General features: G+C 36.1%; 1 protein-coding gene across 1 annotated transcript in view; it reads left to right on the plus strand.

The window, feature by feature from the left end:
* LOC144975781 (atrial natriuretic peptide receptor 1-like) overlaps positions 1-15,000 on the plus strand; it is a gene marked incomplete at its 3' end in the record, with an annotated part of 93,313 nt that overhangs the window by 27,854 nt on the left and 50,459 nt on the right. The window contains exons 2-4 of the mRNA XM_078919969.1: positions 3,726-3,852; positions 7,657-7,783; positions 8,562-8,667. Of these exons, the coding sequence (XP_078776095.1) occupies positions 3,726-3,852; positions 7,657-7,783; positions 8,562-8,667 (360 nt within the window). The remainder of the gene's footprint in view (positions 1-3,725; positions 3,853-7,656; positions 7,784-8,561; positions 8,668-15,000) is intronic.

Genomic DNA, 15,000 nt, shown 5'->3' on the forward strand with positions numbered 1-15,000 from the left:
ATGTATACGTACTCGTATATAATATATACAAATGCACAAAAGATGTAAAAATATACAACCAAGAACCAATAGCAACACTTCATATATTAATTTGATAAATTGAGATAGGCCATACATCTGGCCTTTAATCCGAACTTGTGAGTGTATATTTAAAAGATAGTATTTAATTTAAATCACAGTTGCGCGTTAAAAATTCGAACATCATGTGGCAAAAATGAATTAAGGTGACGTGTTGTCTTTGTTTTTATAGATATAAGGCGACGGCTCCTCATGGAGAACTTAATGTATTTGTGAAGGGGGTGATCGCCATCCTTCATAACTTTCTCCATTTTACTTAGACAAAATCTCTTGAACAGTTCTTCCACACGAATGAGTAATGACACTTGCCCTGAATGTTTGTGTCAGTCTGTTTCTTATAATATTCAATTAGTAATTCATTTCTATAAATCTCTGTCCTGTGCAAGTATTCTTAGCTTTAGAATGTCATCATGCGTGTTCAGGTGCTGAGGCAATTGGATGTTTCCTTGTGTTGTTGAAATCAGTTCTTCGGTTGTTGTTTCTAAATATATTTGATATTTTTTGAGCTCTTGATTCAATGTTGTTGGAAGTGAAGTTATTTGGTTCCTTGCTTGAAGTAATGATATGATCCATCGCGAAGTCCCAGGTTTGAGAGCTTTTGCCAAGATGAGGGTTATGTAAATCGATCGATATTTGAAGGACGAGTTTTCTGGCCAAATATTCAATTATGGTATTTTTTAGAGTACGACAGAAAAGATAATACCGCATTGTATTAATTTCAACTTTCCAGATTTTTATGTCTATTGTGCACCGATGTCTGCCTTAAAGAAACGTCAGCAATTATATAACGCACTATCCACTAAAATGTTCAAAGCGCTTTACAAGGGATCCCTGGCCAACAGCAACCTTGAATGTAAAAGACAAGACAACACGACTGTTAGGCGATATTACATTTTTTTCCCGACAGAGACAAAGCTAATAACGGCCAGGTACTCAATATACACCTAAGTACGGTGAGAGAATGTGAGTAAAGAGGCTTTTCCAAAACTCAACTATTAGCCGCTAAAGGCGGGACTCGAACCATGGACCTTCCGGTCTGAAGACGAGTGTCATATTATCACAAGACCACATAACCGCAATACATATTACTTTCCTATTTTCAATCAATCGATGTTAAACTGAAACAATTTAAGTAAATTATTTATTTTAAACGAAAATAAAATACATAGATGTCATCCCCCCAACTTCCCTTCCGGTAAATTGTCCATTGGAGGAATCAAAATCATTAGATGAACTAATTGAATCATTGACTAACAACAATATGTTACAGTGAATGACATAATCAGTCGGATGGTGAAAATGGTTGAACTGGGATATTGCCAAGTTTAGTTAGACGGTCAATTAAAAAAAATGAGTTCTTGTCATAAATGATTAAATAATCCTTTTTGAACATCTTCGGGAATTATCAAAGCTTAATTTCACTTCAAAATATTTTTTACAGCTAGTCAAGTTGAAAAAGTATGAAATTTGAGAAAAGCTGCTGGATTCCTTTCCCATACATCTGAACATAACTGCATGAAAAATCACCCTATTTACTTCAAATAAAATTAAAATGCTCTGGTGAGAGCATTTCAGAAAATGCAAACAAAATTATTTTTTTAAAAATGCAAATCCACAATTTTTACCTTCCAATTGATTGTGTGAATGTCATATTATGCCACAGTCCTCCACTTCTCCAATCCATAAAATGGTCCAGTCGAGGAACCAAAATCATTAGATGAAGTATTCGGACCATTGACTCGCAGCAGCATGCTGTGCATGGATGTCGGAGGGCAGAAGAAAAAAAAACTACGAATAAATAATGTAAACTAAGAACAACAAGAACAACAAAATGTCATTAAGCTTTCAAAGTACATACAAATAATGCGACTAGAGATTATTCTTTGTTTTACTAGTCAATTGCCGTGCTCCGGAAAAAATAAAACGTCTGTAAGAATTTGGCCAGAAATCTCTTCCTTCAAATATCGATCGATTTAAATGATCCTCATTTTGGCAAAACGCCTCAAACTTTGGACAACCGAAGACCTCGCGAAGTCCTAGGTTTAAGAGTTTTTGCTAAGATATGAGTCATTTAACTCGATAGATATTTGAAGGACGAGTTTTCTGGCCAAATATTTAAAGACATGGGTTCCCAGAGTACGGCTGTTAACTCGTTAGTAGAGAAATTTAAATTAATGTACTTGTAACCTTGGCGCTACAAAGGGACGTTATCACTGTATTTACAATTGGATTCATCAATTTGGAACTCTTGTGACCCGAAAACAAAATGACACGCAATGTGCAATTAAAAGCCTTTAAAATTGACATACTCGTATGCGCAGGTCTGATAACAGAGATTGCTATGGGTCCATTGTTTTAATGGAAACATTCTCAATCGGTAAATCAATAGTGAACAATAGTAATGGCAGTGATAATCGTAGCAGCTTTATATTATAGGGACTTTCGTCTACGCAGTGAAGCCTTTTCAGAATAAATTATGAGACATTAAAATATACGATAATGACACACATTATTTGATAAAAAGGTCTTAATAAATGTTTAGGGATTATATACTCAAGAAGACGACCTACCTGCATGACTGCATGAGCGCGCGTGAGCACACACATGCAGACACACACACACACACACAACCACAGAGAGAGAGATAGATAGATAGATAGATAGATAGATAGATAGAGATAGAGAGAGATAGATAGATAGATAGATAGATAGATAGAGAGAGAGAGAGAGAGAGAGAGAGAGAGAGAGAGAGAAAGAGAGAGAGAGAGAGAGAGATTAAAAAGAAAAAAAGAAAGAAAAAAAAACAACAATCCCAAAATTAAAAAAAATAATAATAATGAAGAATCCGCAATATTTTCGGAGAGATAAAAAGGCTCTCTCGCCAGGAACTCGTCTATTTTAATCAGTGTACTAGCTACTGTATTGTAGAAATTAACAAAGATCGAGACAAATCTTTTGAGCTATCAACGATCAAAACCGTTCCGGTAATAAAGGATGTAAGTGCGCGCAAATGAATCAGGCAATAGGTCGACCAGATGGTAATTCCCATCAAATTATTGACCGATCATCATAGCCTAGTCTAGCAGATTTTCTAAATAACCATTTGAGTCAACGGGTAGTAGAATAATTACCCTTGATTTAAAAAAGGTTTGCAAGTTACTTGTTATACCATTATTTAAAAATAGTTTTATAATGTTTAAATTTGCCAGTAATTCTTGTGCTTTTTGGCAAAAATTTAACACGGGCTATACGGAATAATTTGACACCCAGGCCTATTCTGATTTTAGAAAAATGTCTTTTAAAACTGAAGTGAGCCTCACGGACGGAGGTGTGGTCCAGGTTTATGGTCCAAATTTGCCAAAAGATCTATCACCAAATCGATTTAATAGAGTTTTTGAATGGTTTACAGCTTGGAATCGTGGGATGATTCATATGGGTCCAATGATGTAGATGGTAGCCGTAGAATCCATGGATTATTCACAAAACCTTTTTTGCCAAAGGGGAAACCCCCAAAACGTATGTATTTGTAGATTTAATTGTAGCATCTATTCCATTTTATTATTATTATTATTTATTTCCTAGAGCTTCAAGCAGCAACATTTGTATTAAAGGAATTAACGTTTTATTTGATCTTTTCCCGAGTCCAGGGCCAATGTGTGACAACGTCTGTGAGACTGTTGGGCTTCTTGCAACCCACTGGGACATTCCCATGATCAGCTTTGGATGTGAAGAAAGCAAATTGTCCAATCGAGAAGTTTACTCCACATTTCTCAGGTTCGGATGTCCGATTTTAGTTGTTGTTGTTTGTTTTTTGTTTGTTTGTTTTTTTGTTGTTGTTTTTTTCTTGGTTTGTTTTAAGTTTGTTAGTTTTTTTTTTTCGTATTTTGATCTGCTCTTTTGTTTGTTAAAATTTACAATTCCGTTTGATTTTTTTTTGGGGGGGGGGTGTTTTGATATTTTTTTCTTTAATCTTATTTCTGTTTGCTTTGTGTTTTTTTAACTCGGTGTTTGTCTTGTAATAACTTTGTATATTTTTGTTTGTTTTGTTTTGTTTTGTGGCTAGTAAGAGTGGTGATAAATTACTTTATTTGAAGCATTGAAAGTACAGAAACAAAAATAACAGCATGGCTCTTTAGGATTTGGAAGATGTTTGTCTATGGAAGGTGTACTTTATCATTTATTTGAGCTATATCGCAGAACTCTTCATTTCTTCTTCTCCGTGAGTTACATTGGCTTCCTGTTGAAAAAAGAGTTGCCTATAAGATTTGTACTGTTGTCTACAAATCCCTGAGCACGAACAGTCCCTCCTATATTAAAGACCTTCTAAACATATATGTCCCCAATAGAAACTTGAGGTCAAGCAATGACCAATCAATCCTTGTCAAACCTAAGCCATTGCGTAAAATAGGTGAACAGTCTTTTCAATTTTCGGCCCCCCAATTTTGGAACTCTCTCCCGTCACACGTGAGATGCTCGGATTCGTTGACAACGTTCAAATCTCGCTTAAAGTTTTATCTTTTTACGTCATAATGTTGCAATATTATTTTCATATTTTGTTGTTGTTAAATTGAATTCGTATCACGTTTCCTTCACACTTGTCTCACTGTAATATGTTTTGTTTTATATCACTGTAAAGCGCTTAGAGCCTGTGACAACGGGGTAAAGCGCTATATAAATGCCATTTATTAATATTATTATTATTATTTGGACAATGCATGATCAATAGACCATTTACGGTGACACAGTGTGTGTCAAGTGTACCTACCCCAAACTTTGTAAACAAAAGGTGACTGGGCCCAACATTGCCGGATACACTTGAGTGTATGAGGGTTGCCATAAAATTAATCTTGAAATGAGTAAAAACATCTCCATTTTTATTAAGAATGATGAAACACCAGTTTTGAAATATACCAGGGTAGCCATTTGGCAAAACATGGCCAAAAAGAGAATCGTGTTTCAATTATTGATTCAATTTTTGCCGCTATGTGGTCTTGTGGTATGACACTCGCTTTCGGATCGGAAGGTCCTGGGTTCGAGCCTCGCTCGGCGCATACTCTCTCACCGTACTCAGGTGTAAGATGAGTACCTGGCCGGTAACAGCGTTGTCTCTGTCTCCCAAAAGAATTGTAATATCGCCTGACAGGCGCCATGTCTGGTCCTCCATGTTATGTGTTGCTGTTAGCCAGGGACCCCTTGACAAGCGCTTTGAGCACGTTTAGTGGATATTGCGCTATATAAAAAAGGCTCAAAAAAAGCTCAATTTTACTTTTCATTAAAAACAAAACTATATTTTTAGAATTTTAAAGTAATATTTTTGCCAGTCTTGTCGATTGTTTTGATAACCAAAACCGACGAGGTTTTCAAGGGGGCCAAAGTGTTTGTAATGTTTGGCAACGTCAGCAGGTACTATTTGGACCCTTTTGAAGTCGAAGTTGTTGACGAAGAATCTGGCGACCATATTTTATAGAAGGAACGATTTGACGTCACTCAGCTCTGTGTTACTGTTTTTAGCCAGCCATTTTAATGATTAGTTTTCACAAAATTATATCAACCAAACTATAAACGATCAAGGTTACACATTGTTTTGTGTGTTGGTACGTTATATCTGGCTGGCGGATGTTGTGAGTATTTTGGATAAATGTACAACATCAATAAACGCATAGTTTTGTTTATAGATAGTTCGAAGATGACGTCAGTCAGGTCTTTGTTATTGTTTTTTGCCATCCGCGTTTATGAGTAATGCTCACTGAACTGTATTAACCCGACTATAAACGTTCATGGATACACACAGTTTTGTGTGTTGGTCCGTTATACTTCCGGATGGCAATGTTATGAGCTTCTTAGCCAAGCGCATACTATCTATTGGTATGTGTCGTCCGGCTGGCGAAAGTTGTGAACATTTTACCGAAACGCACAGCACCAAATGAACACAAAAGAAAATAAAACATGTCATGTAAAGAAATTATGGATGTGCTGCTGTTGACCTTGATGTGAACCATAAAATTTTTGTGAGCTGTAATTGAGAGTGAAAAGGGTTTAAATAATGGAATTCATGGGATTATTTCAAAAGGTCTGTGTTGATCTCGTTAACCATTTCAAATCGCTGGAGGATTACATTCAGTCTTGTCTCTCATTCGGGTAATGAAATAGCTGTCTGTTTATTTTACATAATCATTGATTATTTGGCTATTTTCTAAAAAAAAAATCTCAAATGGACTGTTGTTGACTCACAGGACAAATAATGATATCTGACTCACCGTCTATAAACGGTATTATGTCGGGATGACTTGGGTGCAAAAAATTGAATTTATTGACAAAAACATGAAACTTGGGGTTTGTTTCGATTTGTTATGTTAGAGAATGACGACAATTTCTTACAATGCAAAAGCTCAAAAATTGGTATTTACTATCAATTTAATTCTAAAGTAACTTTTAGGAGTCCGATTCATCCCGACATAATACCGTTTCGAGACGATGGGTCACATATTCACAGTTTGTTGGGTTCTTTTCATCATTCATATCCTAAGCGTAGATCGATGGTGGTGGTGTGAGCGTTAAACTTTAACCGGCGTGCATGGGGCTCATAATTGTTGTACGTAATGGAAATCTCTAAAAATGACGCAAAATATTATTGTCCATTACAATAATGGTAAACTAGGCCCACAATTTTGGATTGCAAATAAGTGCACCTCCGTTAAAGTTAATGCTAATTACCATCGCTCTACGCTTAGAATATACAGGTGGTGTTTCATTCATCCTGATTTGTTGATAAAGGGGAAACCCGAAACGTTCATTTGATCTGTTTTTATAATTAAATTGAAGCTTACATTCAATTTCACATTGTAATTTATTTCTTGGAGCCTAGAGCAGCAACATTTACATTAGGTTATAAACGTCAATTTTAACTGATTGATTGATTTAACTATATACATTTAGTGAGAATAGATTATTGGTTTATGGATTGATTGATAAAATGATTGATTCATTGTTTGAATTATCATTGATCGGTCATTTGATTAATTGGTTGATTTAACTATGTTTAATCACAATAAATGTGACCCCTCTCTTCAAAATGCTATTATGTCAGGATGTTTTTGAATCTAAAATTGGAATGTATAGATATAACGAAATTGACGTCACTAATATCTCTGTTTTTGTTTTTAGCCAGACATGTTTAATGAGTTGCTGTCACTAAATCGTATCAATCAGATTATAAATGGCGCTCATTGTATTGTGTATTGGTACGTTTTATCCGGCTGGCGAATGCTGTCAGTTTTTTTTTTTGGCTAAGCGCACATCATCAATAGCCAGAAATATCAGACTTGCGTTGAGTTTGTATGCTTTATTGAAAAGAATGAATATCATATTTTAGTGTGTTAAATAACAATTATTCGAATTTTTTTTACCAGTTTAGCTATCTATACATAATTTGACTTTTTAGCATCAGGTTCATCCCGTTTTGAGACAACGGGTCATATATGTATGGTTGGTTGGTCAGATTTAAATAATTGATGGACATGGATTGATTGATTGATTGATTGATTGATGTATTGATGTATCGATTGATTCTTTTCACAGAACGACCGGCACATTCAAGCCCATGGTGATATTTCTAGAAGACGTTCTAAGATACTATTCCTGGGACAGAGTCATGTTGGTGTCAGCCGGGTCTCAGGTTTGGCTTGAAACAGAAGAGGAGTTCAAGGTAGGAATCAATAACAATAATAGAACGATTAGAGGCTTCAGTTTAATACAAAAAGTCAGATGATGCGGGTGTTTCGGGTTTCCTCTTCGTCAACAAAACAGGATGAATGAGGCATTAAAGACGAATGGAATAGCAAAGCCATCCTCTTATCCCTTAATCGTATTCAGTGTCTCATTTATAATATTTTGAAATAAATTAAAATTACCTTTCCATAGGGAAAATTTGTCTCTAGGGTCTATTCCAAAGGAAGACTGGAATAACCCAGATGTCAGCAGCAGTGGAGCGCCATACAGCGTTTTTTTGGAATTCCGGATGTGTTCTCAATCATTGAACGAGCTTGTGAGTACGTGATGGGAACCAAGTTCGGATTCCAAACCGCATGAGGACAAGAAGTCGAGAATTCTATCCTTAAAAGGTGTCTTGTTGCTTTGTTTCTGAATAAAATATTTTCATTTAAATAATTCTTCTGAATGCTATATTTAACTTTAGTTAAATCTATCGCTTGACAATTTGAATTCACAAATTGCTATTTATAGGGACAAGTCGATTTGTACATTTCTTCAGACATCCGAACCAACTTATGGGTCTTGTTTAAAATAGTTGTAATGGACAACATTTTGCTTCATTTTTTGAGATCCCCATGACAAAAATGACCCCATAAGGAATTGGGTTATCAGACCTGCAAATAACTGCACATCGGAAGGAGTAGAGTAAAATATGTTGTCATATTATGACAGTATTGAACAAAAGCCATTTGTTTATCTTTACTCCACAACAGCATAAGTTACAAGCCGAGAAATTTACAGTGTTTATATGGAATATACTGGGTCAAGACTGGGAAAATATTACCCAAACGTTTGAGAAGAAATCCAAGCTGAGCAAAAGTAAGATTTTATTTGTTTCTTTACTGTGATATTTTCACTTTCTCCGTAGTATTACTTTGTAATTTATATTGGTGAAAAAATAATGTAGGAATTTATTCACAAGCGGAACTGTCTTTGCTGTGGAAAACGTATCCAGAAAAGGTTTACTTCACTCACTGATCGATTGAAATTCTCTCCTACCGTCTAAAACCAGACATTCATTAAACCAGAGATATCGAGGAACTGTGAAGGTCGCTCTCTGTGCAGCTTATTTCAGTCAAATTTCTAAATCAATCGCAGTATGAGACTCTCTCCCCTCACCTTGTAAAATCTATAGTTTGAAATATCTCATTCATATTTGACCAGTGGTTTTCAACCGGGTGTATTGTACACTCCAGGGTGTAGCAAACTTTTATACTTTTACCACGTTGATAAGGTGTACTAGAGGATGTACACCTAACTAGAATAAAACAATAAAGTCACTCTTCAAAAGCAACTTCTTATAATATATGGGACCTCTGGTAACGCGCTTTGAGCACGTTTAGTGGATATAGCGCTATATAAAAGCTCTTATATATATTTATATAAAGTCACTCACATATTTTTGGCCGATACAAATGTTTCGATTATCTCCATGTCGTCAGTCGGCATAGTCCAGATTATCATGCCGACTGACGACATGGCGATCATCGAAACATATGTATCGGCCAAAAATATGTGAGTGACTTTATTTATATTTTATATTAGTTCTAACCAACATTTTCGAGCACTCTCGTACCTTCAAGTACCCACCAGCACTCATATATATATATATATATATATATATATATATATATATATATATATATATATATATATGTAATAGTAATAATAATAAATCGTGTTATGATACAAATATGGTACGAAGAGTGCTCGACATGTTGATAGTGACAATGAAGCGAATTATTATTATATTATTTACCATGATACCGATATTGGAGTAAGTCTACATCATTGTTTCAGGGCCAAGCGGCCAACATCAGGACTGTGCGTTACATGAATTCGAGTTGTTGTTGTTATTGTTGTTTGTTGAAGTGGTTCCGTAGGTTTAAAGTTGATTAGTAGGTGTTTACGTCTATGCGGACAGATGTTGTATATCTCTTTTTTCGTGTTGAGTGTGGCCTCATGAGGGTGTTTAATTATAGTAGATTTTTCTTACAGGCATAAGCCATAGATCGTATGCGCTTGGCTAAGAAGCTCATAACATTGCCATCCGGAAGTATAACGGACCAACACGCAAAACTGTGTGTATCCATAAACGTTTATAGTCGGGTTAATACAGTTCAGTGAGCATTACTCATAAACGCGGATGGCAAAAAACAATAACAAATCCCTGAGTGACGTCATCTTCGAACTATCTATATTGTTTTGATGGTGGTGTATATAGATAGAATGCGCTTGGCCAAGGAGTTCACAACATTGCCATCCGGAAGTATAACGGACCAACACACAAACTCTGTGTAACCATGAACTTTTATAGTCTGGTTAATACAGTTTAGTGAGAACAACTCACAAACGCGGATGGCAAAAACAATAACAAAGGCCTGAGTTACGTCATCTGCATACTATCTATACCCTGTTGTTTTAGATACTGTGGTTATTCATCGACATCGATTTTTAGAAGAATAAAAACATACAAAATAACACAGGCCGCTGTGCAACAACTGGAATGTGAGCAATAGTGATCAAGTTTCAAGTTCAAGTGAAAAAAAATGAAAAGATGCTACCAGCGGGGTTCGAACCCGGATACTTCAGATTTAGATTTAATGTTTTATTCACGGGGCCATCACGTCCCTTCTCATGCTCATTTCAAGGAAGGTGCGGATCTCTGTAACGTTGGAGATACTGGATTAAATACGACGTGCATTTATTTGCAGGTCTGATAACCCAATTCCTTATGGGCTCATTGTTGTAATGGAAATCTGAAAAATAAAGTGACGCAATATATTGTCCATTACAACAATGTTAAACTAGGTCCTTAATATGTGTTCGGATGTCAGACCTGCATATATGTACACATCGATTTAATAATATAATCAATATTAATCAACAGCGGGGAAAAAGCAATTCAATCATTATCGAAGTTAAATTTGCATATTATTATGTTCTCAATTTAGAATCGATCGATCTTTGGAAATTAAAACGCGAACCAATAATAGTTGATAACAAAATAATATCACCATCCATGTCTGTGCAATAATATTGTGTTTAGCGGATATTTGCACATTGACGGTGTCGTGTACTGTTTGTCCGTTCTGATTTTGTTGTGAAAAGGATGGAAGGGGGGGGGGGGGGGGGGGGGGGGGGGGGGTTGTGATGCCAGAGATGTCAGGTGGCCACGTTCGTGGCTAAAATTCACCACCCAGAGATTTTCAAAAATAATTATTACTGACACATATAGATAGTTCGAAGTTGACGTCACTCAGGTCTTTGTTATTGTTTTTGCCATCCGCGTTTATGAGTAATTCTCACTAAACTATATTAATCAGACAATAAAAGTTCATGAATACACACAGTTTTGTGTATTGGTCTGTTATACTTCCGGATGGCAATGTTGTGAACTTCTTAGCCAGGCGCATACTATCTATATCGTATGGAACGGATTCTGGAAATTGAGTTTATAGCCACAACAATAAAACTGGCAATTAATTATAAGTTACTATGATGAGAATAAGTAGTATTTCTTACATTGCACTACATTTCAAAAATAATATATTTAATAGCTTCACAAACAAAAACACGGAATGTTTTGGGCTTCAGTCAATAACAAAAACAATAAAAACATCAACACATCGCTTAAAATCCAGACAGACTGCAGACAAGTATTTGAAACGGTTGTCCACAAGTATTTGACACGGTTGTCCACAAGTATTCGACACGGCTGTCCACAAGTATTTGACACGGCTGTCCACAAGTATTTGACACGGCTGTCCACAAGTATTTGACACGGCTGTCCACAGGTATTTGACACGGCTGTCGACAAGTATTTGACACGGCTGTCCACAAGTATTTGACACGACTGTCCACAAGTATTTGACACGGTTGTCCACAAGTATTTGACACGGCTGTCCACAAGTATTTGAAACGGCTGTCCACAAGTATTTGACACGTTTGTCCACAAGTATTCGACACGGCTGTCCACAAGTATTTGACACGGTTGTCCACAAGTATTTGACACGGCTGTCCACAAGTATTTGAAACGGTTGTCCACAAGTATTTGACACGGCTGTCCCCAAGTATTTGAAACGGTTGTCCACAAGTATTTGAAACGGTTGTCCACAAGTATTTGAAACGGCTGTCCACAAGTATTTGACACGGCTGTCCACAAGTATTTGACACGGTTGTCCACAAGTATTTGAAACGGTTGTCCACAAGTATTTGAAACCGTTGTCCACAAGTATTTGAAACGGCTGTCCCCAAGTATTTGAAACGGCTGTCCACAAGTATTTGACACGGCTGTCCACAAGTATTTGACACGGCTGTCCACAAGTATTTGAAACGGTTGTCCACAAGTATTTGACACGGCTGTCCACAAGTATTTGACACGGCTGTCCACAAGTATTTGAAACGGTTGTCCACAAGTATTTGACACGGTTGTCCACAAGTACTTGACACGGCTGTCCACAAGTATTTGAAACGGCTGTCCACAAGTATTTGAAACGGTTGTCCACAAGTATTTGACACGGCTGTCCACAAGTATTTGACACGGCTGTCCACAAGTATTTGACACGGTTGTCCACAAGTATTTGAAACGGTTGTCCACAAGTATTTGACACGGCTGTCCACAAGTATTTGACACGGCTGTCCACAAGTATTTGACACAGTTGTCCACAAGTATTTGACACGGATGTCCACGAGTATTTGACACGGTTGTCCACAAGTATTCGACACGACTGTCCACAAGTATTTGACACGGCTGTCCACAAGTATTTGAAACGGTTGTCCACAAGTATTTGACACGGCTGTCCACAAGTATTTGACACGGCTGTCCACAAGTATTTGACACGGCTGTCCACAAGTATTTGAAACGGCTGTCCACAAGTATTTGACACGGCTGTCCACAAGTATTTGACACGGCTTTCCACAAGTATTTGAAACGGTTGTCCACAAGTATTTGACACGGTTGTACACAAGTATTTGACACGGCTGTCCACAAGTATTTGACACGGCTGTCCACAAGTATTTGACACGGCTGTCCCCAAGTATTTGAAACGGTTGTCCACTTGTATTTGACAAGGGCGTCCACAAGTATTTTCTGGCCTCTGGTTGGATCTTAACTGATGTATTCATGTTTTTATTGTTTTCCTTATTGTCTTGAGAAGAGCTTTGAGCCTGAAACTTCTATATTTGGTGGGGTTATTTTTCCGAGGCTGTAATATTAATTTTTTTTCATTACTTATTATAAATGACCAAATTGCACCAAAGTAGAATGTATAATGCTTCATTTTCAACATTTTTTATTGAATTTGAGACACTCATTTTGCTATAAATTCTTAGCTGTAACGGTTTTTTTTGTAAAAGAAAGTAGCTAGGTGCGGCTATGTGGTCTAGTGGTATGACACTCACTTTCGGATCGGAAGGCCCTGGGTTCGAGCCTTGAGCTCGGCGCATAGTTGAGTCCTAGAAAAAGGCTCTTTACTCACATTCTCTCACCGTACTCAGGTGTAAAATGAGTACCTGGCCGTTAACAGCGTTGTCTTTGTCCGAAAAATTGTAATATCGCCTAACAGGCGTTATGTCCCGTCCTACATGTTAAATGTTGCTGTTGACCTGGGACCCCTTGTAAAGCGCTTTGAGCACGTTTAATGGATATTGCTCTATATAAAAGCTCAATTTAAAAAAACAAGTAATGTTAGGTCTAGTTACATTTGAACCATCAACAAGATTACGTGATGTTGTTTTCATTGTTTTCAAGCGTTAAGGAAGGCAGGATTGAATTATTGTTACTTTGTAATTACTTCTAAATGCGTCCTATCTAAAGAGTAGCTAGCAAGCTATTGTTATTGCCCGTTTCACGCTATGTAAATCGGGACAAACTCTGGTTCTAAAGACCTCAAGACTCTAAAGGACGACTAGATACTTCTATAATCACTTGTAAATCAACACTTTTATTTACTGAGTTTTCGAAAGCTAAGATTCAATCCAGTTTTGCATCTAATAGAAGGAACGAAATTGACATCACTCGGCTCTTTGTTATTGTTTTTAGACAGCCATTTTCGTGATTACTTCTCACTAAATGATATCAATCAAACTATAAATGTTCCAGATTACACACAATTTTGTTTGTTGGTTCGTTATATCAAGCTGGCGGATGTTGTGAGTATTTTACCAAAACGCGTAGCATAGATAATCCCGCCCTTGTTTGATCTTGTTCAATGGGTTTTTTTCAAAGTTCTCTATATGGATTCAGACGATTAAACAGAGGATTTCTGTTTTCTAACATCTCAAATGATGTTGTTACAACAATGTTTAAATAACCTAGTTATTTTGAAAAAGGCTAGAATGAAAATCGAAACTTTGAAGGCCGGTTCATGAAGGAAAAAAAATCCGACTAACGTTTTTTTTTTAATTCTGAACGTTTAATAATGAATAATAATATAATATGGAGTATGATGAAGATGGTGATGGTGTTATTGGGGAATGGTGAAAGTGAAGGATTGTAACGAAAATATTAGGAAGGTTGTTGTGATGATGATGATGATGATGATGATGATGATGATGATGATGATGATGATGATGATGATGATGATGGTGATGATGATGATCTTGTTGTTGTTGATGCCGTTTTTTCGATGACTACGATGTTACTAGTGTGAATCTGTGTGATTGTGTCTATGTCAATATTGTATTGATATAAATTTGTAACCAATTGACCAACTGCCACTTTTTTAAAAGGATAATAAAGATTTATTATTATTATTATTATTATTATTATTATTATTATTATTATTATTATTATTATTATTATTATTATTATTATTATTATTATTATTATTATTATTATTATCATTATTATTATTATTATTATTATTATTATTATTACTACTACTATTATTATTATTATTATTATTATTAGACTTCAAACTTGATTGTCTTCATCCGGTTGATTACGACAAAATACCAAATGGACATAATTTCATCTCGTCGTGAAAGGGTTAATACAATGTCTATGTGAACACATAGATTAACCCTCTCCTTACCACCCATAGGAAAATCGTCACATTCGTTACGATACAACCGACAATTTTCTCATTCTGATTTCTCTTGTACATCACAAAATTTAAAGAAACGCTTTGATGACAGCTATAAATACTA

Source organism: Berghia stephanieae, chromosome 6 (genome assembly GCF_034508935.2).
Source record: "Berghia stephanieae isolate SIO BIC M18660-M18661 chromosome 6, UCSD_Bste_1.3, whole genome shotgun sequence".
NCBI classification, from domain to species: Eukaryota; Metazoa; Mollusca; class Gastropoda; order Nudibranchia; family Aeolidiidae; genus Berghia; species Berghia stephanieae.